The sequence below is a fragment of the Cyrtonyx montezumae genome, unplaced genomic scaffold (genome assembly GCF_038088225.1).
Source record: "Cyrtonyx montezumae isolate F1298 unplaced genomic scaffold, pur_monq_1.0 scaffold_2, whole genome shotgun sequence".
NCBI lineage: Eukaryota > Metazoa > Chordata > Aves > Galliformes > Odontophoridae > Cyrtonyx > Cyrtonyx montezumae.
This window is the reverse complement of record NW_027071936.1, coordinates 63,541,313-63,569,235: the sequence shown is the minus strand read 5'-3', so window position 1 is coordinate 63,569,235 and position 27,923 is coordinate 63,541,313. Positions and strand designations below refer to the sequence as shown.

Genomic DNA, 27,923 nt, shown 5'->3' with positions numbered 1-27,923 from the left:
ACTCCAGTTACTACATCCCTGCTCAGATCACATGAGCAATGGATATCCGCGATTTGGAAGCCCAGGACATCTGCCCTGCTCCAGCTCCACTGCTGTACATGTGCGTTTCTAACAATTTGATCAAAGAAACCAAATGTGGGGGACTTCTCCCCACAGTCCCGTTGTCAGGGGGCAGCCCTGGGGAGAGCGTGTTTATATACCCGGGAGGGAGATTTTTACGCGTTTTTATCAGCAGAAAACAGAATGGTATAAAAATCGCATTTATAACAGCCGGGGATTTACATCTTCAAAGTGACGGACAGAGAATCTCCCTACATTCGCGTTTTTCTGTCTGTCCGTGTGGCTCTGACGTTTGTCCCGGACGGGAGGGATTTGCCGGAGCTGGTGTCTCCCTATGGACTCTGCAGTGTCGGATCCTGAGGATCCCGAGAGCTTTCCTTTCCCAAAGGACGCATTTTTCTCCCAGTTTTCCCGCAAGCAGAAGGCAAAACCCAACTTTTATTAGAAAATCGCACCTTGTGACTGCCGGCCCTTTGGGAGCGAGCACGGCGGTGTTGTTTGTTTGTTTAATTTGGGGTAATTCCTCATCCAAAGCTCATTAAGCGCAAAGGCAAAATTACACTTAAATAAAGACTTTAAGCGAATTTCACCCTTCGCTCTCCCGTCGGGGCAGGTTTAGGGCTCGTCTGCCCTAAGTCTCCAGAAGTTTGGACCGGGGGTGATGGGGAGGGAGAGCTCAGGGCCACGGGGACGGCCGGGGGATGCTTCCCGTACCCCCTCGGCTATCCAGCCGGGATCCAACCCTCCCCCCGCCCCAAACACATCCACACCCCGACACACCCCAGATCCCTCCCCTATGGCCGCTTTTGGGGCCCGGCCTTGCCCCCCTCCCCGCCTCCCTCCCCGCCCCACAGGCTGCTCCCCTCCCGGCCGGCCCCTATAAGGCCGCCGCGCCTCAGCCCCCCTGGGATTTTGGGGGGACCGACGGAAGGCGAGGTTGAACGGCGGGGTGGGGGGGGGGGCCCGGGGCGGGCGGGGGCGGGGGGTAAGGAGCAGCGAGCCGTCCTGCATGGCCAAGGGATTATGAGCGCCGGTGAGTTGCAGCAGGCTCAGCCCAGACCCTCGGCGCCGGCGGCCGCCCCCGTGCCCCCGCAGCCCCGCAGCGCTCAGGAGGCCCCCGAGATGGCGGTGTACTGCAGCGAGAACTTCAGCGTCTACCCCCAGCCCAGCCTCCATCCTCCCGGCGCCGCCGCCGCCGCCGCCGCGGCCGCCGCGGCCGCCGCCGCCGCCGCCGCTTCGTCGGGGCAACGGGCGGGAGGGTACGCGCTGGGGGACTACGGGGCGCCCGCTAACGCCGGCTACCTATGGGGCATGAACAGCCCCGCGCCCTACCTGCAGGGCCCGCCCGGCTCCGGGGGCGGCAGCGTCGCCCTTCCTGCCGCCCGCCTCGTATGGTTGCTCGCGGGGCGGGCAGCTGGTGGGCTCGCCCTCGGGGCCCGGCTCGCCGTCGGCGGGCGGCGCGGAGCTGAGTTGGCTGAGCCTGGCGAGCCAGGAGGAGCTGCTGAAGCTGGTGCGGCCGCCCTACTCTTACTCGGCTCTCATCGCCATGGCCATCCAGAGTGCCCCCGAGAGGAAGCTCACCCTCAGCCACATCTACCAGTACGTGGCCGAGAACTTCCCCTTCTACAAGCGGAGCAAGGCGGGCTGGCAGAACAGCATCCGCCACAACCTCAGCCTCAACGACTGCTTCCGCAAGGTGCCCCGTGACGAGGACGATCCCGGTGAGGATGGGGGGGAGGAGGCGGGCGCAGAGCCCCCGGGATGGGGATGGGGAGTGCGGGCTCCTCACCGTGCGGTCCCTGGGCTCCCTTGTCCCTTTATATCCATTCCCGTGGGAGGATCAGCCTCCCTAATTCCCTCATGGCCATCTCTATGGGGGGACAGTGCTCTATTGTCCGCTCATGGCCATCCCTATGAGAGGAGAGGGCTCCCGTGTTCTGTCTTGGCCATCCCCATGAGGGGACCAATCTCCCATATCATGGCCATCCCCATGAGGAGACTATTTCCCTTGTCCCATTATGGCCATCCCTGAATGAGGACTAGGGTCCATGTACCCTCTCATGACCACCTCTCTGAGGAGCCTAGGCTCCCTTGTCCCATCATGGCCATCCATGTGAGGAGGCCATGATCTCACATCCCTCTGATATTACCCCTTGAGCTCAGTGCTGAGGAGGTCAGGCTCCTTTGGTCATTCACGGCTATCCCCGTGAGGAGCCCAGGCTCCCTTGTCCGCTCGTGGCAATCCCTGAGCTCCCTTGTCCCCACCACTGTGAAGAGATCAGGTGTCCTCAGCCCCTCCAAGCCTTGGCAGTGAGGAACTCTCCCACCTTTTGTCCCCTTCTGAGGAGATCAAGCTTCTTTTGCCCTCTTTGGGTCTACCACTGCTTCCTGTAGGGGATGGCGGCTTGCCCCAGTCCTCAGTCCCCCTGTCTGGGCAGGCCGGGTGGGCTGAGGCCAAGAGTGCTGGTTGTGCAAGGCCTGGATCCTTTGGCCGTGATTCATGGCTCCCCTCCCTGCCCAGCTCTTGCCGACCTGTCCCCGGGGCACAGACGGTGCCCAGGAGTGGGCGTAGAGCAGGGGTGTGGTGAGACAGTGCTGGATGGGATGGGGACATGGAGGGCTGGGGCCTCCAGGGGGACACTGCAAGGTCACGACTTCCATCAGCTGTGTAGAAACAGCTACCACAGTCCCCTGAAACAAAGTCGTGGGCACAGAGCAGCTTGTATCTGGGCGCACAGGCCCATCTTTCAGGGAATGATAGAATCATTAAGGTTGGAAAAGACCGTAAGATCAAGTCCAGCTGTCAGCCCATCACTACCGTGCCCACAAAGCTATGTCCCTTAGTGCTGTATCTCCATGGATGGTGACTCCACCATCTCCTTGGGCAGCCTGTTCCAACACACTACCCCTCTTTCAGAGAGGAGATTTTTCCTAATGTCCAGCCTGAACCTTCCATGGTACAACTTGAGGCCATTACCTCTTGGCCCATGTTTCCACTAGCTCTTCTGAGATGAGCAATGGCACATCTCCATCATGCTGGCCTTGCTGAAGACGTGGGTGTTCCTGCTTGCCATGAGGCAGCCAGAGCCTGGGGAGCCCCTTTTTGTGTTCGCTTCAGGGAGGTCTGAAGTAGAGGTTGAGTCTGTGGTGGGGAATCCCCTCCACCATATGGCCTTAATGTTCACTTAGACACCGGAAGGGATAGGATGATGATGTTTTAGGGCCAGGTTTTCGATTCTTGTGCTGGACAATAGGCGTGGGTGCAGTGCTGGTTGGGCAAAGCATGGATACTGCTTATCTCTCTGCAGTAGGGCTCTGTCACAGAAGCTGACTTTCTCTCTTGCTTCTCTTGTTTTCCATCAGGAAAAGGAAACTACTGGACCTTAGATCCAAACTGTGAGAAGATGTTTGACAACGGGAACTTCCGGCGCAAGCGCAAGCGACGCTCAGAGCCCAACACCCCTGCGACCACGGCTACGGCCTCCTCACTCGGGGGCCTGAAGGCTGAAGAAGAGCGACCCATCCCAACCGCAGGCAAACCCTGTGGAAACAGCCCACCCCCAGAGCTGGACCCGTCGCCTTCTGCCAGGGACCACCCCAAAAGCTCCTCTCCCTCCGGTATCATTTCATCCACCCCAAGCTGCCTCAGCACCTTCTTCAGCGGCATGAGCTCGCTGAGCGGCGGGGGCAGCCGGCTGACGGGGGGGCTCAGCAGTGACCTGCATCACAGGAACTTCTCTGCTGGACAGCTGAGCAGTGGCACTTTCACTCCGTCCAGCAGCTCTTCTCAGGAGGTGCCTTCACCTGAACAGCTGCAGCGAGTGGCGGGACCTTCCCCTGCCTACTACAGCTCCTTCCATCCCAGCAGCGGCAGCCAGGGTGCCCAGTACAACCACTACTACAACTTCACAGTCAACAGCCTCATCTACACCCGGGATGGAACGGAGGTGTAGGATGCTGGGGCAGTGCTGCAAAGGGAATGGGAGACGCAGGTGTGCGTGTGGCAGCATGGAGGACCGTGTGCTTTTGCAATCAGCATTTCAATGTGGACGCTTCCCAGGAGTTCTTCCAGGAAGACAGATCTTCTCACCTTTCCAAGTAAAAACACCCTGCAAACACCAGCAGAAGGCAGATGCAAAATCTTTTCCCCGTCCTGGAAAATGTTAGGTGCTTTGGGTGGCGTTGCCATCTCTGTTCTGCAGATGAAAGTGAACTGAATTAACATTTTCAGAGGTTTTTAATCTTGAATGTAGAATAAGAAGTCGAAAAACTCTTAACTATAAGATGCTATCTATCAGCAAGAACTGAGCGTAGATGTTCTGTGAGTCTTAGAAGAGAACAGGAAAAAAAAATAAATGAAGAGATTTCTTATGAAGTGCCTTGTACAATGTATTAAAAACTCTACCAGCGATTGCCTCTGTAAGCCCTTCCTGTCCTGCTCCTGCAACATGTGATGCACAGGGGGATAGGTTGGGAAAACAGCTGCCCCACTTCTCCTTGAACTCCCCAAGAGGTTTGCTCTGTGTATGGCACATTGTACAGCTAGGGCCGTGTTTTGTACAGCCATCCTTTCCCCTGAGCTTAGCACCAAAGATAACTTTAGCCTTTCAGCTTTAGCACGAGAATAAACACTGGGGTATTTTTTATACATATTTGTATGTAATGTATCTCTCCTGTACATATGTTTCTATGTGGTTTTATATTTGTAAATTATGCTCTGGAGCTGTACTTATTTATGATGTTTTAAACTTGGTTAAAGTTTATTTTACTCCATTTCCCCCTTCTTTTTTTTGTTTCGTTTATTTTGATGTTGTTGTTGTTGTTGGTTTTGTTTTCGTTTGTTAGTGCATTAATAAAACTTTTCAGGCCGAACAGCTGTTGGGAATAAAATGTTAACACCAGTTAGATTTCTGCCTGCTTCTTCCTCAGCCGTGTTTGAGGCATTCCGAAGCTCTGTGGGAGACAGGTTTTGCTTTCACATGGTTCGGGATGAAAGGAGCAAAGATTTACGAACGATTTCATCTGCGGGGAAAGACAAAAAAGTCGCCTGGAGGAGATGCACATGAGCTGATTCGCTGCCATTTGTGGTCTCCCCGTGCAGAGTGGGCACTCTGGGCCTTTGTGTTTGTTTGTTTTTGACGGTGATCAGAATGACAACTGTCTCTTTTCAGCCTGGTTTAGTCAAAATAATAAAAGCTTGCAAAAGGAAAAGAAACAGAGCTGGTTCCAGCACGGTGCTGGCAAGCGGGAGGGAGCAAGGCTGAGCTTGACTGCCTTGACCCTCATCCATCTTGCAAATCAGTTTTTCAGATGAGATTGCTCCTGTCTAAAATGAGAAGTCAGACCGCTCACCTAGCAGTCCAGGCTGAGCCCTCTGCTGCAAACACACTCCTGAGAATCCTTCCTGACTCACGGGAAAGGAGAATCCTTCCTACAGTATCCCTCATGCAAAACCAGTACTCCCCAGGTCTCACTGTTTGCTGTGTTCTGTGTGCAGCTACGGAACAAAACGACGCATTTATTTTTTATTAGCATCAACACCAAGGTTAAGCATGAAATCACAGCTCTTAACTGTATGTGCATCTGACATGATGTAAGGCCATCCCTGCAGGCTGGCCAGAAAATAAAACTGTTGGCAGGGTGATGCAGTGTCTCCTCACTGGCTACCTGCTTACCATGCAAGACGAACCACTGGCCCAATCCAAAATATAATGAAGCCATGACAAAATGTCAGATGACATCCGTGTGCTTGGGATTGGGAGCAAGTACTTTCCCCAGCTCTGGCCAGACAGAACAATAGCTGAGACCAGTGGGCAAGTGGCAACTTCTGCTTCATCCCCCCTGTCGCTCCCCCTCCCCAGCACAGATACAATCTTCCTGGCTTTAGGGGTAATTCCTCTGTCTTGATTTTTAATTGCATTTCAGGTGTTGCAAAGGTAATGATAGTGGGAGAGGGAGGGCAGATTGCCACTAGCAAAATGCCAGGGTGGTCATCACATCCTGCCCAAGTTCCTTCACAGGACAAAGGGAAATGGTTTCAAACTAAAAGAGAAGAGATTTAGATTTAATGTAAGGAAGTTTTTTACAGTAAGGATAGTGAGGGACTGGAACAGGTTGCCCAAAGAGGTGGTGAATGCCATGCAGGCTCAAGGCCACACTGGACTGATCTCTGAGCAAGTGGTGGAGCTGAAGGAGTCCCTGTTCTTTGCAAAGGGTTTGGACCAGCTGGCCTCTAAGGGTCCCGTCCAACTCAAACGATTCTGTGATTCAATCACAGCAGGTGTGGGATAGCTTTATTTAGGTCTGGGGCTACTGAGTTTGATCTAAAAAATGGCAGAGGGATTCTCAACACTTGGAAAGTTTTAGAACCAGTCCTTGAGTGAAGCTAGGAATTGCTTATTTGTGTATATCCATGTGTCTGTTTCACTACTCAGCTCCATCAGCCTCTTGTCAAACCTTAGCAAGCCATGGGCCATTCTAGGATATTTTCATGTGTCCAGCTCTTGTTCTTCCAGCCAGAAGACTAATTTCATGTTTTACTTTCTTCCACTTCCATCAGCCATATGTTTCTTCAGGTAGAAACATAGAAACATTAAAGTTGAAAAAGACCACCTCTTGAAAAAGAGATCACCTAGTCCAACCACCAACCCAACCCCACCATGCCCACTGACCCTCACATCTCCACCATTCCTGAATATCCCCAGGGACAGTGACTCCACCACCTCCCTGGGCAGACTGTTCCAACACTTGACCAGTGAAGAATTTTTTCTTAATAACCAATATTTACTGTTGGGGATCCCTAATCAGTGGTAAATTTGCATTGCTAGGCTCTGACAGCTTATCCTCAGCAAACATCCATAATGTTTCATGCCACATTGGCTGGGTGGTCTCATAGACAGAACCAGGATGAGCAAAGCAAGGGAAAGCTTCATCCACCACAGTACTCCAGCCCCAGTCCGGATTGGCGCTGATGGGCTGGAGGATGATTTTGGTAGGTTCTCAGTGCACCAAATCCTGCTCCCCGCAGGGAAAGTGACCCTGCAGCCGGGATCAGGGCTCTGGCAGACACATTGCCCCATGGCCGGGGAATTCATCATAAAGAAACCTGCCCAAGGGACATTTGGGAGTAGCATTCAGCAAATAGACACCTACTATGCAGGAGGGAGCTGAGATAATGAGCTAATGGCAGCCTTTTTAGGTTTCCTTTTGTGATTACAAGAGGCACTTCTTCTAATGAACAACGCCCAAGTCTCAGGAGGGGGAGTACAAGAGGGTTCAGTTTAACGAAAGACACTTAAAAGCAGCAGGACTATTATCATGGGTTTGGGGGACTTACCGCAATTCCCCCATTGAAAGAGGGAGAAGACAAAGGCAATTAGCCTGCTGGTCCCACTCTGAGTCCCCACTCCCCTAGGAATGCCAAGGCCATGGGGTGGGCAGCTCTCCATGACAATGAGCCTCCTCCCAGCCTGGGCCGGGGCATTGCCTGCTCCCTGAGGGAAATACCCATCCCCTGGCCTTCAGGCCTCTGTCCTCATCTCAGCATGGCTGAGGTTGGCAGGGATCTTTGTGTCCCCAGCAGGGACACTCAGAGCAGGGTGCCTAGGCCTACACACAGGTGGCTTTTGAATATCTTCCAGGAGGGAGATCCATCAACCTCTCTGGGCAGCCTGTACATCCACATAGCACAGCAGTGCTGCCTTATGGGCAGAGAGTGTTTCTTGGGCCTCAGTTTGTGCCAGAAAGATGCCACCTTAACTGGGCAAGCATGGCCATACTTGATGTGAAGCCATGGTTGCACCTCCAACACTTCCAGCTATGGATGGACTGGCTCTTCCAGCTACTCAGTGCACATGCAACTACTGAAACAGGCAGCCCTCACTTGAAAAGAAGTCCAAAGACATTTCAAGAGCCGCACTGGATCAGTAACATAGATGCTTGCCGGCTCCTACGTGTGGCACTTCTCCAGCACGGGGTCGTTTAACTTTGCTCAGTGCTGGCCCTATTGATGTGCCAGCAAAGGTTCAGGCAGGCACCCACTGCAGGTCTGCACTTGAACTGCTCCACATTACAAAGGCTTTGCCAGTACAGCTGGATCGGCCCAGTCCCCTAGAGGAGACCCAGCTCCTATCAACAAAAGAAACTCTTGTGCCAGAGAAGCTAAACCCCCCACCCCCAGCAAAACGCAGTATATTGCAGGGTAGTGGGAGGGGATTCGAGAGGCAGAACACAGCCATCCGTGCTGGGTTTCATCACCCGCCAACTCCTTTGGAAATAGGGCTTCAATTACTGCTACTGGCCATGGCCTGTGGTTTGCATCTCCTCTGAAGAAGAAGGCTTTTGATTTGTGCTGCTGCTCACCAAGTCCATGAAAATTGTTCACTCCATGTTGTGCCCATACAGAAGGATTGGTTGCCTTTGTAACACTGGTGGAGGGCAACATTTTCCTGCAATCACTAGGACCAGTTCAGAAGATGTAGTGGGGTAGTGTTCAAGGAAATTACTCTTGGGATATCCTTTCCTTGCTCTATTTCTAACAGTGGAAAACCTTCATCAAACTTCTCTAGCTAACGCCCCACCAGCCCTGCAGATTTCACCCAACTATGAATGTGGTACATCTAAATCCTGTCCTGCTCATTGGTGGGAGGCAGTCCAGCTGGTCTCATTTTGGGACAAAGCTTCATTTTGTGGCTTGACCCAAGAGAGACAAGATGAGAATCAGGCCTGGCTGATGGTTAACAGACATGGGTGATGCCTCAGCTAGAAGCAGCTGCTCCATATGGAGAATGCAATTGTTGAGAAAATGTTGACAGAAGAATGATTAATTTCACTGTCCTCTTAGAAAATCCCTCCAAAACCGACCTTTTTTCCCAATTATTTTTTCTCTGATTCTTTAAGGAAGAAGCATGGATTCACCTTTTATTTTTCCTTCTTTTTGGTAGAAATCTCCATCAAGCTGAACTCCCACTCCCCAAATGTTTTCTATTAAAAAGGAGTCTGGTGGAATGTTTTTGACCAAATTACCAAGCACAAGATTCACCTGGGTAAGGTGACGAGAATTGGCCCCTCAAGGAATAACTGAAGTGTAATGTGAAACATCAAAGGTGTTGGTTTTTTTTTTTTTTTTTCCTTATACCTGAGCTATCTCTGAATCATATCAAATAATCTTCTCGTTTCATAACACCATACAATGCAGGCTAAAAGTGTATGTGATCTGCTTTGTGTACTGCTGAATGGATGATTAAACTGTCTCACCTGAGGGATATTCATCCGGGGCCTGCCCCAAACACAGTGAAGTCAGGGGAAAGACTCCTACTGACTTCAGAGGGCTTTGGAGCAGACCCATAATCAACTCGGCTATAATATACTTCAGGTGGTGTCTACGAGACTGCCCCAGGACACGTAAAAGGAGCTAAAGATTACACATTTGAAAATTAAATATCGTGGGCTTGATCCTGGCAATTGCCTGCCATAGGAGAGCAGAAGCCATCTCCCCTGTACTCCTGGGATCATTTCCCTTCCCTGCACTGCATTGTGTCTGGGATTTACTGACAAAGCAAAGCTTTCACCATGCAGCCAGGCCATGCTTACAATAAACAGAGACAAATCAGGTCAGGATCAATGGTTAAGCTACCCTGGGACCCTTTGGGTGGTGCTGATTTTATATCTAATTAAATAGTAGGGTTGAACTGTTCTGTTTTCCTCCTATGCTGGTTCAAATGCTGGCAGAACTCTCATCCCAACTCCAGCTTTGGTGTGAGCACAACCAGTGATCCCAAAAGCACAGAGTTGGTGCTCAGCTCTGAGTCTAAGCTGTTACGTAGCAGTACCAAGCCTAGCCCACCTTAAGCAATATGAATGACACACCAATGGGGCAAGGTTATACTGAGGGGGGCAGTTTTCATACTTTACATCTACTAGGTTGTCCTCTAATCTAGTAAGTGGACATTTGGGTACCTACCAGGTTACAGGTTCAAGTAAGACCAGAGGAGGTGAAGGTGCCTTCTGGTGGTGGGGATAAGCTGGGACCTCCTTACTTCAGGAGGATGGAAGCTCACATGGAAACAAGACAGGTTCATAGAAAGGAAACCCAATGGGGACCGGAGAGAAAGTGCCTCAACTACAAAGTATAGGAGTGTGGCAATGTGTTTTCAGGAGGTACCACTGCATGATACAATCTTCCTTAGGCAATCACCTTTTGGCACTGAGACAGGACAGTGAGATCAACAGCCTTATCCAGCAGAGCCATTTTAGTTCATCTATTTGTAACAGTGCAGCTGAAGCATTGTTTCAAGTCTTCATTTCGTAGAGGCCAACTCAGGGCTCTGGCCAATCCTATCGATTTGACTGAGCACTGCAGATACTCAGACTGTTTCAGCAGTTCCCTCCCTCAAAAACAAACAAACAAACTGGCTACATTAGTACAGATGAGGTGTCCTCTTCAGGTTCGTGTTGCTCTCCATACCCCAGGGAATGCGTCGATTATATTTAAGCAAGAGATTGTATTTATTTTCACCATTGCTTGCAAGGAGTATGCGAGCAGTGATAAGCCTGGAGCAATGTACATGTGACAGGTGTTGAAGTCATTTATCGTAATTCTGAATGATGCCTCTTTCCAGACAGCAACTGCTTGTCACAGTGTGAAACTTTATTTCCTCCCTAGAAAAGTGATGATCTGAGGTGTGGACAAGGAAGTGTTACTGGCCCTGCTTTACCACCAGTGGTCAAAGAGCACCATGGGGAAGCAATGTGCTGAAGGGTTACACGGTGCCATAACAGAGATAGGTATAAAACCTTCATTTCTTAATGCATCCATCGCAGACTGTCCTCCCCTCATGTCTGGCACACCTCCAAATCCACCCTTCCTTGATGCTGTTATAGGAAAGCACAATGGACCGCAACATTTCTTGCTTATATCTCCACACTGGTGCTGCTGGAGGAACAGTTAATCTTCTCTCCAAACCCCACAACTCAACAGGGACTGGTTCTCTCCCAGAGGATTTCCACAGTCTAAGTCCTGTTTCTAAACAGAATACAACTGGAAATGTCCTGAATCTACCAGGAATAACATCAGTAGATCATTGCTGGAGTGCCCAGTAACATGTGATCTATTCCCACTCATTTCAGTCAGCTCAGGTATTTTAGCAGGAATCACTGAATCGTTTGAGTTGGAAAGGACACTTGAAGGCCATCTAGTCCAAACCCCCCACAATGACCAGGGGGACCTACAACTCCATCAGGTGCTCAGAGCCTTCTCCAGCCTGACCTTGAATATTGACAGGGAAGGTGCATCCACCACTTCTCTGTTCAACATGTCCCAGTGCTATACCCTTGGTACAATCATTTTTGCACCTGGGAGCAACACCACCCGGTTTGAGCTCTCTCCAAGCAACACTCTTGATCCTCACAAACATATGCAGCTTACAGTTGTGTACCTCCATATTAGCTGCTGCCATGCACAGAGCACTCCTGCTCTCAGACATATTTCCTCCAATTTTTGGTGGATGGATGAGCACCATGCTGTTGGCAATCTGCTTCCATGAGAAGAAAGCGATGCTCGGTACTGCAGAGAGGAAGGATGCTGGAAACAGAAGAATGATGACTTCTGCCTCCAAGCCATGATGAAAGGATCTTCATCTGGGAAAACATATGGCTTTGCAGCTGAGGAATTGCCCCAGAGACTCCTATGACTTCACAGAGTCTATTTGCTTTGCTTATTCCAGGAGCTGGACAAGTTGCTCACACTCAGAAGACACCTGCAAACTGCATCCTGCCCTCCCTGCCCACCCGCACACCTGGCTGCTAGCTTCCCACCAAAACTCCACTTTCTGCTAAGGGTGGGATCAGTTTCACCAGCTTCAGGTGTTCTCATTTCAGACATCTCCACATGAGCCAGTCACCCTTGTCCCCCTTCTGAACAGATGCAGAGAGATCAGTGCAATGCACCTGGTCTACTTCAGGAATGGATGAACTGCTCCCTAGATCTCAATGAGGGCAATGAGTCCTTCCAGCTGTGTTTCACTGGAGGGGACAGGAATTTGTCTTCTGACTGATACTGACTTTCCACTGGCATTTCTGTCTGTAGTCCATCACCTCCAGTCCTAGAGGTAAAGGGAAAATCTCCCTTCTCCTATCCCAGTGCCCTGTGGATGCAGAGAGTCCTCTATATTTTCTATTGTCTCCTCAAAGTTTTCAGACCCAAAACTATTCTTTCACATTGTGTTTCCAACCTCTGTCTGCTCAAGAAACATCAGGACTGGGCACACCAGTGATGATGTGTCACACCGAATCACACCCAGACTTAATGCAGGTTTATGAATGTATTCCAAAGCTTGACTACCTCTCTAGTTGCCCCACCACCAGTATTGAAACGTATTCTATGTGTGCATCTCAAAGTCTTTCCTCTGCCCCCAGTCTTTTCTAATTTTCCTGCACTTAGGCAGCAAATCCATATAGGTCCATGTGTGTTAGTGCAGTCAATTTTGCTTTTTCAGCTCAAGATCTTAATGCAATGTTGGAAAGGTATATTTTCCCTTCCCTTTTTCCTTCCCTTCCCCTCTTCTCCTTCCTCCTCAGTGTTTTCAGAAACAGCACAAGTACTCATGCTCTGCTCCTCTGCACGTTCCCCTTTCTTGTGTAGGCTGAAACTGCTGGAGGTAGAGGTGTGGCAGTGATGTTTGATCTTTATTCACATTAGAACTTTTTCACTGAGGGGGGCTGATCCCCCACCCCACGCACACCTTGAAGAGCATCCCACTCCTTCAGTGCTCCTGCGGCAATGAGCAGGCAGGGTAAGGTAATACCCGTTGTAATCATGGCAGGCAGGATCGAGCCTCGAGCAAACCGCCATCCCCGCAGGCTGCAAAATCTGTTGCCTACTCCAAAATCAAGGTGAACGTGATGCCATCACATTCAGATTGTTCATGCAGTTCATGTCTCAAAACACATCCTGGCTCTGCAGAGGTAAAAACTCACCAGGGCATGAATTTCTCTGTGCCTCCCTCAGAGGGGTATCTCAGCACTGCCCGTGTTGTCTCTACTTTGTTCTGATGAGGGCAGAATTAGGTACTGACAGCATCCATGTCTATATCCTTTTGAGTTCCCAAAAGTAAATGAATGGGAACTATGCAATATATGATTATATAGAGTACTCCCAAGGGACGGATAGTCTGAAGAAGGAACTGATGAAGATAGAATGGGTATGAGAGATGGCAAGGAGGCAGCAGAATTGTCCCTGATGCTCTCATTGTGATCTAAGTTAGTCTTTTGTTTCTGTCACTGTAGAGCTTTTGCATTACAAATGCTGTATTTGTTGTAGAAGCAGCTCTTCAGACTTGCGTACTGCTCCAGTGTCTGCACAGCACCTGAACATTTCAATCCCTGTAGATCTCAGCTTCAGGAGCCCATAGGTACCCCCAGCCCACCCAATAACCCATCATTAAGTTTGGAAAATATCTCTAAGGTCATCTAGTCCATCACCCTATCTCCCACCCTGCCCACTAACCCATGTCCCTAAGTGCCACAACTACCCATTTCTTGAACATCTCCAAGGAAAGCACAGATCTCTTGCAGTCAGGCCTCTCCTGGCAATGGTTCCATGACGATAGAAAAGAGAAGCTCAGAGGAGGATAATCTGGGAGCATTACAGAGCCCCAGGTTGTACCCATGTTGGAGACAGATTACAAGTCAAATAGCAGTAAAAGTAAAATCCACTCCGTGCAGGCTCATTTTAACAGCAGGGAAGGCTGTGACTGTTCTCAAGTGGGAGAGCCCACCAAACCCCAGTTGAGCATGGATGTGGGAGCTTGATAAACCAGTCCTGTGGTGCCATCCAGCTTTTCCTGGAGAGGATGCACCCTGGAGGCCACCTCTACAGTGTTTCATGGGTTGTGCACTGACCAACAGAGGAACCAGATCTTGGCTCCTGTACCACATCACCACCATTGGTGAACACCAAAGTCATTGGTTCTTCTTCATTGAGTCTAACTGGGATACTTGGAACTGTAAAAGGCATGGGCAGCTGTGAAAAAAATACCTGAGAAGACTGACAAAAAAGCTGAGAGTGAGTGACAGATAGAGTAGTTCAATATTAATAACATGGCAGACAAGGCAGAAACATGGCCAGTACCTGCAGGTGTGAAGAGCTGAAGGACAGGTAGAAATGCAAAGGATTGGGTTAGAGGGTATGAAACTAAATGCAACCAGCTGAAATGCATCATTCGTTGCAAGCTGCACCAGGGAATATGCCAATATGAAGAGCTTCTGGGAGATAAAGGTGTCACAGAGCTCACCAAGTTCGCCATTTCAGGCTGCATGAGACAGAACACCAGACATGAAAGCCAGCACAGGTCCATGATGCCTGGTGAATTCTTAGGTTGCCCCTAAGCTTCTTCATCTCCAATTTATGCAGAGCACAGGAGTCCTTACACCAGTAAACTTCTAAAGCCTAGTACTACGCTTTGTGAGCACTGATCTATAGATGACTGGAGTAGATCTTAGAGGTCTTTTCCAGCCTTGGTGATTCTATGATCACCTGGAGGCCTTCCAAGGCCTCATGTTGACTATAGAATTTAGTTTTACTACATTCCCTGGAGATCTTCTTGGAAAGGTACATTTCTCAGCAGCCTTACAAAGCACTGCTGCTATCTGAAGGTGTTTGTTCTAGCTGGCCAACAGCGTTGTGCTTTCAGGTCCCACTTACTTGGACCTGGGGCCTGACATTGATGGATGCCAGCCTTGCAAGGTTGTGCAGATGAAAAATAACCAAAGGAAGGACTCAGCACCCTGAGATCCCCAGAGATAGGATGGATTAGGAAGTTTTCCTTGCTAGGATGAGAGCCAGATATAGCTCCTGTTTGCTATCTGTTTCTTCATGAGAAGGAGGATTTCAGTCTCCCCCCTAACCCCACGCTATCCTCAATTGTATTTTAATTTGTGGTTTTCTTGTGTTTATAGAAGTATCCAACAACCTTTTTTAGAACTCTTAAGTTCTGGGCAAGAATGATAATAGATATAAATAAATTGCTTAGCTTGTGTAGAACAACTTATTGTGGGCACTATTAATGCTGGACACCTCCAAACTACACTTCCTCTGAAATGGCTGTCTTTCTGCAACCACAAGAGGAGATGGCTCAATAGAGGAGCCACTGGTGCCTCAAGACCCTATCTGAATGTAACTGAGATCCATCTCAGGCATTTCTTTTTGGTTGGTCTCCTCAAAGGTGACTCTGTCCTATATATATTAGGTGTAATCCTAATTGCATTGTATCCTGGTTATCTTTGGCTTCGAGGTCATGGCAAGGTGGTGGTGTGGTGCCCTCAGCAGCCCAAATGGCTTGTGGCTGGATAATGTCTGGCCACTCTCAATTTACAAGGATTTGTGATATGACCTGGACTTAACCTGAACATGCGCCATGGTGGCTGAGTACCCACGTATTCCCCTGCTCCCATGTCCTACCACCATAAACATGGATAATCCCCGGCTCATGCTCACTTGGTCCTTCTGAAAGCACCTCACGGGCTTGAATTTAAGCCCTGCTTTATGACCAAGGGAGCACAATCCTTGCAAAGCCCCAGTAATCATAATGCGTGGAGTCAGAATTGATACATGTGGGCTTTTTCTATCACTCAATTAAATGGTTAGTTTATGCAACATGCCGTCTTTTTGAATCAAAGCTGGGTCACTGTTAGGCTGAGGTAACATTAATTATTTTTCCGCTTGTCGGATCCCATGAAAAGGATGTGAAAATGGCCTGTTTATGAAAGAGTGCGGGCAAAGGCTGTGAGCTGATTATGTCAAACATATTCAAAGCTTCCTCTGCAAAAGGGATTGTGATCAACAAAGCATAGCCCACACCTGCACCCGTTTCACAATGAAAGCTGTGAGGGCCATGAAGCTACTGGGGAAAAAGAGAGGGTGCATTAACCCTTTTGGGAAACAGAGATCTTTCTACCATCAGATGTGCACACACACACACACACAAGTTGCTTTTCCTGTTCCTTCATGTGGCTCTCAGGAAGGTTACCTCAAGAGGAAAGCCATTTTTTTCCTTTCTGCTTTTTTTCACGTGTAGACATCTTTAAGATGGGTGAAAACGTCATAGTGCCCCATTTCCTCCTGCCCTTTGCTGATCTCCAAAGGCAGTTGCAGAAAGGAGCTGTGTGTGCTAGAAGGAGAGCAGTGCAAGCTCACACCCCAGTCCTGAAAGAAGTTTTGTTCAGGCTGATCCTGACACCCTGAAGGCAAGTGCCTACTCACATGGAGCACACTGCTGGAGCCAGGCCATCTCCTTAATAACAAATGTAGCTGCTTGGAAAGCAGGAAGGAGAGATGTGCTCCCAGAGAAAGCTGAACTGGATCTTAACTGCAGGGAATCTGTCCCAGTTTCTTCCAAACCTGCTGGGTTTACAACAGCTGGATAAGGTGGTCTGAGTTCAGTATTGAGCCTGGTTAGTTTGAGAGGCTGGGCTGGAAGTACACTGCATCCCCTTCTGAGCAGGTGGTATTTTGATAAGCACATTCACATCGTCAAGAATCCTTATCACTCAGGGCAATCTTGCACCTGTTAATCACTGTGGGAATACAGGACAGAGGAATGTGTCACCATCTCTTTCTGTAGCTACTGTTTGCCATTCCTGCAGATGGGAGATGGAGGTCTCTGACATGGATGACAACATTAAGGAAAATAGAATTGTATAATGTGTGACCTCCCTTACCACTCTATGGTGAATTCCAGCCAGATCATGGTGCAAGCTCAAAAGGCCAAACAGGAGCACTCATCCCACGTTATCCTGCAACATCCCAAGAAATGCACCTGAGCCCCAGCATCTTCCCCTAGATCTTTCCTTTGAGTTCTTCTATTACAAGAACACCCTGCCTGTCTTCATCCATAGTCACAACCCAACCATTGTGTCAGGGCTCATTATTTAATTACTGGGAGAAAAGGGACAAAAACAAACAAACAAACAACAACAACAAAAAACTCTATTATGTTATCTAACCAGGAACAGCTGTGGCAGGTGCCTGGGATGAACCCTGCTCCACACCCTGAGCAGGTAGGCACTTCTCTGGCTCAGTGAGAATTTGGCAAGTAGTACTGACATGATTGGCTCTGGTTGATTCAATCTTAGCCCTTTTGCCTTGTGAGCCTAATAATCCGGGAGTTTTTCCCTTAAATATGGAACAGAAATATAGATCCTCCTGTGCTTTGGAGTCATTACCCCAATCTAAAGAGAAGACAAGTGTTTGTTTTTCAACTGCCTTTTGAGCTAGGGCAGATGGAAGTCTGCAAAGAGGCAGGCTAGTGTGCAGGAAAAGAAGTCCGATGCCACCTTGAAACAGTCCTATTAAATTGTATTGAATCCCTATGTTGGCATTTTCTCCAGCTACAAAATTATTCATCTTCTGTGAGATACAGAAGAAGTAAAATCACCATCACTTTGCCTCCAAATTAGAGGATTCTCATCATGGAACACTAAAGATGGTCAAAGATCATGTCATACTATTAGTTAATATGGACACGCTCTTCAAGGTTCTGCTCTCGTTTTCTGTTCCTCTGTCAAGTAAGTAATCTTTTTTTAGGACAATCCTTTATTCAGCAGAGTTCTACTGATTAATATAAGATTTTTGCCTTTTGCTGTAGACTAAATTGCATTTACTCTAATTAATGCTCCTGAGGAGAGGGCTAGAAAAGTCCTGCTCAGCACCACGTAATATAAAAACAGATTAAGGAAAATTCCCATCTGACTCTTCAAGGCTGAAGTTTTCCTTTTGTTGACGTATTGAAGAACAGCAAAATCTGCTCTTGTAAGTGTTAAAACACTTGTGAGTGTTTTTCCCATGTGTGCATCTAAAATGATGTTGGAATATTTCTCTGTGCATGGAGAAAATGTTATTATAGATAACAACAAACCCATAAAAACCTGGTATTCTAGAATCTCTAGGTTGAGATTCAGAGTCTTTTAACATGAAATACTGTAAAAAGCATTGGGTAAGGTCTTTGGCTGGGCTGTAGCCTTTAGTCAGGTTGTAATCTCATCTCTGGGCTGAGTTAATTGGAAATGTGTAAGAAATAGGGTATGTTACAAAGCAGTGTCAGCTACTCTAGATAAGTCAGTGAGTAGGTCATCTTTCATTATCAAATGTTCTAAAAGATATTTCACCTTTGTTTAGAAATAAACATTCCAACAAAGCTTCCACATACTTAATCTATTAATCCTCAGAATTAGCAGCATGCAGGAGGAAGTAAATTTGGTAAACATAAACTTTAAAGTAAGTAACCACTCCTGAGTAATATGAACAGCAGTTGTTGGAATAACTGTATTCTTCCAAAAATCATTCTTTTTTATTTTTCCTGTTGGCTATTTAAATCTCTTCCCTCAAAAGTTTAAAATATATTCAAATATTTAAGAGGATTAGAGAGCAGGAGCACCTGAGTTTGGCAAGTGTTGAGAGCTCTTTTGATAGTGTATTATAAATACAAAAAATGATAGAGAATAGTCACTATTGGATTATAAGTATGTATAAATACCGTAGATCTCCTTCAAGGGTCATTACAGAAATCCGACTGACTTCCTACACAAAAGTTGGTTTGGTCATAAGTAGGTTTATTCAGGAAAACAGAATCTCCTATTTGCAGGAAATTCACTTGTCAGCTGTTAATTTCTAAAAATGAAATTAAAAGAAAAATGCTATCATATTTTCCTCGAAATAACACCCTGGAAAATGTTCATAAGTTGAAAGCATCCAGATGTGGTCTTATTCTCAATATTTTGTTCCAAAATCTCAGATTTTTAATACTCTAAATAATAATTCATGAATATACGTACATATATTCCACCTTAGAATAAAATCAGAACAGCAAATTCTAATGACAGCGCTGCTATTCCCTGATACACCCGGTGGCCTCAATTTTTCTGAAGAATATTCCTGCAGCATGCTTGGGACCAAATGGGTGAGGTTCTTCTGATTAGAGGCAGGTGTCTGCTCCACCAGCTGCTCCAACAATGCTAACCCCCAGCCTTCCATTCTCAAAATGGAAGAGGAATGGGGTTTCTCAGAGCCTGACTTCGTTGCTCAACATCTATGGTCATTCAGCATCTACATCTGGCTGATGAAACATGCCCTCCTTAACTTTGATGACCACAGAAGTATAAATGTGAGGTGTACATCTTAGGACTAGGCTTCTACCTTACAGACATCTGCAATATGAGCCCTGCCTGTCTATCTACAACTGCTTTGGTTATTTGTCTTCCTTACCCTTGGAAAACCACTGAAATTCTGGACAACATGCAGGCCTGGGCCAGGAAGAGGAATGCTCTTCAGACACTGTTCAACCCATTTCTCTCCTTTGATATCTGGATCATCAGCACTGTGAGCTGCCTTTCTTCAAGCTTTTATTGCCTTTCAGTACAGAACTGGAATGATTATTCATACCCTTTACCAGGAAACATATATTAACTCTGGAATGGATAGACCTCAGTTTAGAGTAGAGAGTCAATCCAGATAAATGTTATAGGGGGCAACAATTGCATACCTTTTAGTGAACTTGACTTTCATACTCTGCATTATTTATCCCCATCTGCATAGAACATCCTTGAGGAACACTAAACACTCATACTCTGGTTCTGAAAGCCCAGTTATACTGTCCAGGCTATGTCCAGAAATCATGTCCTCAGACTGGGGATAGACCATTCTGACGTCCCAGAAAAACTGTGAAGCAGGAATGGAACCTCATAGCATCTGCAGATTGCTCAGTGGACAAAATAATATGAACATCTCTGAGGAAATGAGAAGGAATTGAGTTGAAAAGTGTTTGCTTTTTTTTTTTTTGGAAATCTTTGGATTTCAGCCTGAAGGTGTATCTTCTCCACCTTATTTGTATTTCTCCTTTTTCCACAGCTTTCTCCAGCCTCTTGAGTGGTGAGGTAACTACCATTCAAAAGAAATGTCAGCAGGTCATTTAATGACTTTCCATGTCTTCTAAGTGTTCGGTTCTTAATTATACATACACAAGAGATTATAACAAGATGAATAGCAGGCAGACAAAACCAAACTAATTTATTTATAGCATGTGACATATGGCAATGTAAGACAAGATCTCTGGCTTATGGGCATTTTGGCAAAACTCAAGCTGGATCCTATGGCAACACCTTGTTTTCACAGCTTCCATTTCTGCTGCTCAGTCCTGTTTTTTCTTTCATGTCACATCTTACAGGCCTTCAAAGAGAAGACCTTAACCTTCCTTGGCCAGTTTTGACTTAGACATTGCTTAGGCATATGCCCACAGGTAAGAACCATCCTGCTTCAAGGAGATACAACATCTTAGAGAGCACTTTTGCCCGAAGTCTAAATGGAGACAGTGGTGTTTACCTCTTTTATCCACCTCAAAGTGTAGCACGAGGGACAGATAATGTTTTAAAGTGTCATCTCATTGTTGAGTGTTTTTTCTCATCGTCAGGAAGAGAACACAAGAGCAGCCAGTCTGGTTCGGATCACCCATCAACTTCCAACATGGTCAAGACACTTGCCTTTACCCTTGTGCAGCCTTCATTATTTCCCATTGAGCTGAAATAACAATAAATGATTGCTTATTCTTTTAACTGTCTTTCTCTTCCTTTCTTCACTTCATGTCCCTGGAAATGAGTTGTCATGTGAGACAGAGTACACAGAAGATGTGATGTAACTGGGAAGAACATCTCTTAGAGAAAGGCAGTAGTACAAACCTTGCCTCTTACAAACAGGGAAGGAGTGGAAATTTCCATTGGTTTTGTGCTTCTGAGTCCCATCAGTCTTGTCTGAAAACCCTCTACCTTTGATTCCAGGGTCTCCACACAACTGACTTTTATGCATCAATCTCCCTTTGATGACTACTGCCAGGTTATTTTTCTTATCTGACTTAGGAAAGATCTAACAGGATCAGTTAGCTAGCTCCAGGGTAGGTTCTTTGAAAAGCAATGATTTAGCAGGGCTTTCTTTTTGGGGTTCTCCAAACTTTCTGGTTTATCCAGCTCTCTGAGACGCTGCCCTCAGCTATGCCTGGGCCTGATGGAGGTGCCCATCCTGACCTGTGGCTGCAACTCCTCTCCAAGATGGGCCATGAATTTGCTGATCCTTACTGTGAAGAACAGCTCCAGACACAGACAAAAAGAATCGCAAAAAATGGCATAAATTTGCCTTGAAGCTTCATAATTGACTGGGATGAAGGAAGGCAAGTTGCCATTAGAGATGGGTGACCATGAGCCAGGACCTCATGTTGATTGGGACCATCACAGGAAAAACAGAGAAATGTGAGGACAAGAGGGAATGGCCTCAAGTTGTACCGGGGGAGGTTCAAATTGGAGAATAGGAAGAATTTCTTCTCTGAAGGAGTGGTGAGGCATTGGAACAGGTTGCCCAGGAAGGTGGTTGGACTTTCCAACCTTAACAATTCTATGATTCTGAGGCCTCAGTAAATGGAGGGCACATGTGTCTACTCTGTGGGAAATGTCCTTGCATGGGGCACTCTGGCCAGTGACTGATCTAGCTGGAGAAGCTGTGATGTGAAGCCAGTGTTTTGTGGCAGTCACAGAGTGGCTCACGAAGGGTTTGCATGCTTGAGCAGACCTGAGCAATTCACAGTCAGAGCTATCAAAGCAATGACCCACTGACTTTAACATGCTGTCTAAAATCATATTCAGAAACTTTATCCCAAAATTTTAATGCTCCATTGTGTCGTTACAAACAGGCCCATGGTGATGTTACACATTTACACGTTGCTTTCCACACCAGAGACTCCCAGTGAGGAGGTCTAGAGTGAATTCACGAAATTAATGGCATTATATAAAGTGTACGGACAGGTACACAGTGACTAGATGAAACAAAATCCCAAGCTGGATATGTTTTAATGAGAGGGAATATGGTTTCACCAAATATGGACACATAAATCAGGATTCACACAATTTATTGTCAGTGTTTGAGCTAGTACCTTCCCTGTGGCCTCACCAAGGGGAAAGCACAGGCACCATGCCTACCACAGGTTTTGCACATTCCTGGGGATCCTGCTCTTCTTCAACCCCAAGGAAACCAAAGAAAATAGCTCACAGCAGAGACCATACCTATAGATGCCTGAAGGTGGAAAAGAGGAATCGTCATATACCAATACACAGACAGCACCACTGACATTCAGCTTCACATGTTCACTGACATTCAACTTCATCATGACTTCGAGCCAGAGTATTCAGAATCTTCACAAGCTTTTTTTTTTTTTCCCATCATCCGAAAGGCAAATATATTAACATCTTTGAAAATTCAGCACCATTTCAATTCAAGCATCTAATTCACCTTGAGGTCAATTTCTATTGGGATTGAAGTGCCTAAATGCCTTTCCTTGCTCAAGGTGACATAAGAGGCCTATGGCAGAACAGAAGAAAGATTCACAAGAGTATCCTTCCTCTCAGCTCCTCTAAAGTTTCTTGTGGGTTTGGAGAAGTTTACATAAGAGGTGGAAGGATCAGTGAAGGTGAACGTGAAGGGTCTGGAGCAGAAGTCTTATGAGGAGCAGCTGAGAGAACTGGGATTGTTCAGTCTGGAGAAGAGGAGGTTCAAGGGAGCCCTTATCATTTTCTACAACTCCCTGACAGGAGGCTGTAGTGAGGTAGATTCGGCTGCTTCTCCCAGATAAGAGACAGGATGAGAGGAAAAGGCCTAAAGTTGCACAAGAAGAGGTTCAGGTTGGATATTAGGAAACATTTCCTCTCTGAAAGAGTGGTAATGCGTTGGAACAGGCTGCCCAGGGAAGTGATGAGGGTGTTCAACAAACATGGAGATGTGGCACTGAGGAACATGGTTAGTAGGGATGGGACAATGATTGGACTAGATGATCTTAGCGGTCTTTTCCATCCTTAATGATTCTATTATTCTGTTAATCCAGTCCCTCATATCCCATTACCTGTTTCATTCCTATGAGAAGGACTAGGATTTTTAAAGCCTTCCAGTGTTGGCTGGTATGGCAGAGATGATGGGCTCCATGTACCATGGCACAAAGGACATTACTGATGATACCAGTACATGTTAAAAGGAAGTTCACTGAAAGAAAGATCTGGAGTATGTACTGGGGAAGAAAATGTAGGTCAGACGAATAACCAGAACTTCTCAGTGGAAGCCTTACTTACCCTGAGAACCACATACTGAAGTCTCAAGACAGACCTGTAGCAAACCCGTAGTGGTAATCTAATTAATATAATTAGTTGCTGTGACCAGCCAGGGTAATTGGGAGCACTCAAGGATGTCAGTGGGGATAGGGGTTAGAAAGGAACATCTTTACTCCAGAATACCCCACTTGGTGAGTCTTTGTGACTGGAAAATACAGGGGTTTTTTTGTCCTTGTGCTGCTCCCAGACCCCAGTCCCTCTGCTCCACTCATCTTTCCCAAAAGACTCCTGGTTAGTGATGACTTCTTGCTGACACACTGCATGGCACACAGCTCTGAAGGGCTGAAAACCAATGGCCAGCAGAAAATCCTAATGGTGCTTATTTATAGCACTCTTACACACTGGATATCTGCCTACAGTCTTACTGAATAAACTTGACTGTATCCAGAGCAGTCAACATCCAAACAAAATCAATGGACAAAGATCATCACAAGAAGGAGAAGAGAAGCTTCCTTGCCTGGTTAGTTGGTTAGGATAGTTAGGATGGCTGGTTAGTTCTTTGTGGCATGAATGGGTCCAGAAAAGAGTATGGAAAGTCTGTGGGGAGGAAGAGAGAGCATGGGAACATCATGGTTCAAGGCTCAAAGAAACAGTGTTGCCTGTCTGCTGGCTGGGATGCCTGCCATTCATCCAGATGAGAGCTGGTGATACAGCAAAGCTCTTTCTCTCTTTTGTGTTATGCAGACAGATACTGTGTGTCTTTGGTTGCCATATACAATTAATTTTAGATCTGATGCCAGAGGATATTCGATACGAGATCTGAACAACCATATGTGTAAATTCATAGTGCTGTCTGTGCCAGAACATGTTGCATGACTTTGAATCTTACTGCTGGTTAGTGCCATCAGATATAGCTTAACAAAATCAAATGCAACACGCCCAGCTAAAGTAAAGATGTGACATTTTTGCACTAAAGCTCAAAGAAAACTAGCCAAGAGGGAACAAAACACAATTTGGCAAAGTCTCAATCAGCTCGATGGAAATTCAACATGTGTTGTACGTAAATACTTCCAGCACCCAACCCAATACAGAGTGCATGGACAGACTTCCATGAATGGAAAGGGAAAGGAAGCTTTGGCAGAAAGGCACTCGAGATAACATTACTCCTGATCTTGTCTGAGATCCACCTGCTGCTTGGAGGCTGGGAACACCTCTCCTGGGCTCATCAGTCTGTCTAGATAGGCTCCTGCCTATAGCTCTGCAATGTCTCTCTTCCTCCCAGGGGGTAGCACTGTAATTCTCTCTCAGTAAAACTTTTCCTTCATGGGAGATATATGGGGCAACTTGCAGAGGATGTGCTTATAGGAGGGCTGCCTGCTGTCAGCCAGGAGAGCCCACGTGTTACCCATGTACACCTACCTCAAATATCTGAGCTGGACTCTGCATCTATGGTGAACAAATTCTCTTGCAATTGCAGACATCAGAACCCCAACATGTTTCAAGACACACACAGACATCCCAGTGTCTTCTCACAGTGATTTCTACTTTCCCCCTGTGCATTTGGCTGTTGATGGAAAAGAAAGTTTCTGTAGATTAAATACTGAAATCTAGTCATGCAGAAATTAGGGTAGTCAAAATGCCCTACGGTTTCCAGATCACTTCAGTTTCTTTCCTCTGCTTTTTCAATCGTGCTTTCATTTGTTTGCCCATAATGGGATGTAGCATATCCCCTGCAAAAACCCAGTGGTGTGTGATGGAGCAGGTTCCTTTAAGGGAATTCTTGATTTGATAGCAAGACGAGGAAAGGTCATCTATTAAAAGGTTTGCATGGTTTCTTGTACTTGTTAAGTATGAGCAAAATGTGCTAAATGCCCTTAGTGTATTTTCCTGTTCGTGTTCAACATCTTCCAAATGATCGTTTAGTGCACAAGACATGAATATATAGAGGTGAGATGCTGAAACATGCCCAGTGGATGTGAGCTCTGCAATGAGCTCAGCACTCCCTGTATTCATTGACATGGGAAGACTTATGGATGTATTTCATACCTGGCCCTGTATAATTAACTGCATTAGTTGTGATCATGCCACACCTGAATAGCCTGCAACATTTTTTGGAGATAAACTACAGAATCATCTCTTCTGTTACCATGGAGAGTGGGACTTCTAGATTTGGTTTCACACTGAGATATTTGAGAGATTTGTCTTGCCACCAGCCTGGATTTCTGCACTATGACTGAGCATCAAACTTGTCCGAGTGTCCCTTCAAATTGTTATTGAAATTGTCTTCCAAAAAGAAAGCTGCCATTGAGGCTGGTGTAGAGATGGATGAACATGGAAAGGATGGACAGGATGTGATGTAAAACGTGTGTGTCACTGCAAGTGATGAGAGGATTTGACATCTTTTACTGTAAATGTAGCTTTCCAAAACCCCCAGCCTCCTTCCCAATTCATAACCATTTTGTTTTATTAGGTAAATGAGAGTTTGACTGCTTCTCTGCTGCTTCACCATTATGGGAGCTTTCACACCCAGAGCAATTTTGTGGTCAGAGCACTGGGTTAGTAAGCAGAAAATTAAGTTAAGTCGTGGCTTTGGAATAGATGTCTACATGCCTGTGAGTCAGCTCCCATCTAGAAATCTAAGATATTGATGTTTTCTTATTCTTGTTGATTGTCTTTTGTTCTTACCCTTGATGGTCTCTGTGAGGGCAGTGGTTCCAAATAGAAACATCACGGGGTGGGATCTGATTTTGCTCAGACCTTGTGGCCACAGCTGTTCCCACTTCCTCCTCCTGCAGCAGCCCTCAGCACAGCAGGTGGGTTCCTCTGCTCGATGATAATGATTGCTCATTCACTAAGACATGGTCCAAAGACTCTGAGACAGTGTGTTTTTATTGGAAGATACTGCCTACTGTATTTCTGCTGGGAGCACATGAAGACACTGCCATGCCCTTACCATTTTTATCTGCTGGAGGAGACTCTAATTACAAGTTCTAGTTCAGGCACAGAGGAACACAGCCCTGGCTGAAAGATCTTTGGGAAAAAGCAGCATTCCTTTGAAAACAAATAGAATTGGAAAATAAAAGAGAAAGCTTCACTCTTCTCAAAATTGTGATAATCAATATAACTCTGCATTCAGTAGACCTTCAGCACACATGCACTCAGTCCTGTGCTATTAATGTGTGTTTGCATTGCAGCTTTCATTCACAATAGATATGCAAACTCATGATTCACTAATTAAATTCTAACTGTATAATTTTTTAATCATGATTGTGTTAAGGTTACAGACAAATTATATGGTATTTCTTCTGTTCTTAGAGATAGTGGTTCATTTGATGATCACTGGCATGCTCACACTCACTGTATTTCAGTACAAATGATGCTGTATGACTTAGACATGAACGATGTAATCTATATTGAATCATAGAGTCATTATCATTAGGAAGGACCACTGAGATCACCCAGTCCAACCATCATGGCATTGCCATCCATACCTCATAGAATCATAAGGTTGGAAAGGCCATATGGTGAACTGCACATTTTTTAAACCTCTTAAGAAGGCAATCCGTGAGTACTAGTTACAAAAGAAACCACAAGGTTTTTGAAGTATCTACACTAGAATTTCACAGGCTGTTCAATGACTGTGTATAAGCACTGCTGCCAAAACAAGCACAGTTTGATATCAAATAACAGCTCTTATTAAAATATCATAGCTTGCTATCCCTATCCAAAAATGATCTATTTTTCTTCTTCTCAAGGGGATTTTAGAAGTCCAGATGCTGTTATGAACATTATTAGGAAAAGGACATTACAGTACTACTACTACTTATACTTAAGGGCATGTGGACCAACCATGGATTCATTTCTATGGTACTAAACACAGGACACTTACTAAGCAACAAGCAGAATCTGCTCCACATCAAAATGTGTTATGCATGGAAGGCAGTGGTGGCAGTAACTGCTTGTGATCACATCCAGTGAGTGGGTAGCACAGAACTGTGTTTTGTGCAGTGCACTTCTAAATATCCCCGTGGAGGGGGACTCCTCTTGGGGGCTGATTTTGTAACAGAGAAGATTGGTAACCTCTCTGCTGAGCACTTGTACTATTTTTATTTTGGCTCTTTCCACAGTTCCCATGGTATAGAAATACAAGTGTTTTCTGTGGAAAATATTTGATTCATTAATTGCATTTCCTCTACCCAAGAAATTCCTCAGCATTCTTTTAGCTGACAGCTTTCCTACCTTCACTCAAGGACTTTGTCAGCACTTGGCAAGCTGGACACTTTCACCTCTCATGATCTTTCTCCCTAGCACAGCCTCTGCAAGGACTTCATTCCTACCAGTTAGTTTCTGGGTATCTGGTTCACAGCTCCAAAATTCATTCAAGTCACCTGGTCCTAGGGAGCTGCAAGTTAAATTGATGTCAGCATGTCTAAAGATCAGATCTGTTATTTAAAACTTAACACTGTTTCTAGACTTCTAAGTCTAGTTTGAGGATTGTGCCTTTAATGGTTCTTCCTTATTTTTAATGAGGGGCAGAGGTAATTCTTCCAGCACAGTGAGTTAGACCAGTGCCAAACTGCAGAGCAAGGAGGAAGCACCAAAATACAGAAACATGCACGGGTGTGACTTTTGCGTGATGATGACATGCCGTGTGCTGTTCTGCCACTCTGAGAAGTGGGGCATCAATGCTAAATGATGGCCAAAGCTGAGGTGCCAAGTGAATCCATGGGACT

The 27,923-nt window shown here is 46.4% G+C and overlaps 1 protein-coding gene across 1 annotated transcript; it reads left to right on the top strand.

Moving 5' to 3' along the window:
• The first annotated feature begins 1,048 nt into the window (after nt 1-1,048).
• FOXI3 (forkhead box I3) lies at nt 1,049-4,965 on the top strand. Its single transcript, XM_065735954.1, is given in 3 exon segments — nt 1,049-1,403; nt 1,405-1,781; nt 3,424-4,965. Coding segments are annotated over 3 exon segments (1,287 nt in total). The 5' UTR covers nt 1,049-1,083; the 3' UTR covers nt 4,014-4,965.
• Nucleotides 4,966-27,923: the final 22,958 nt, after the last annotated feature.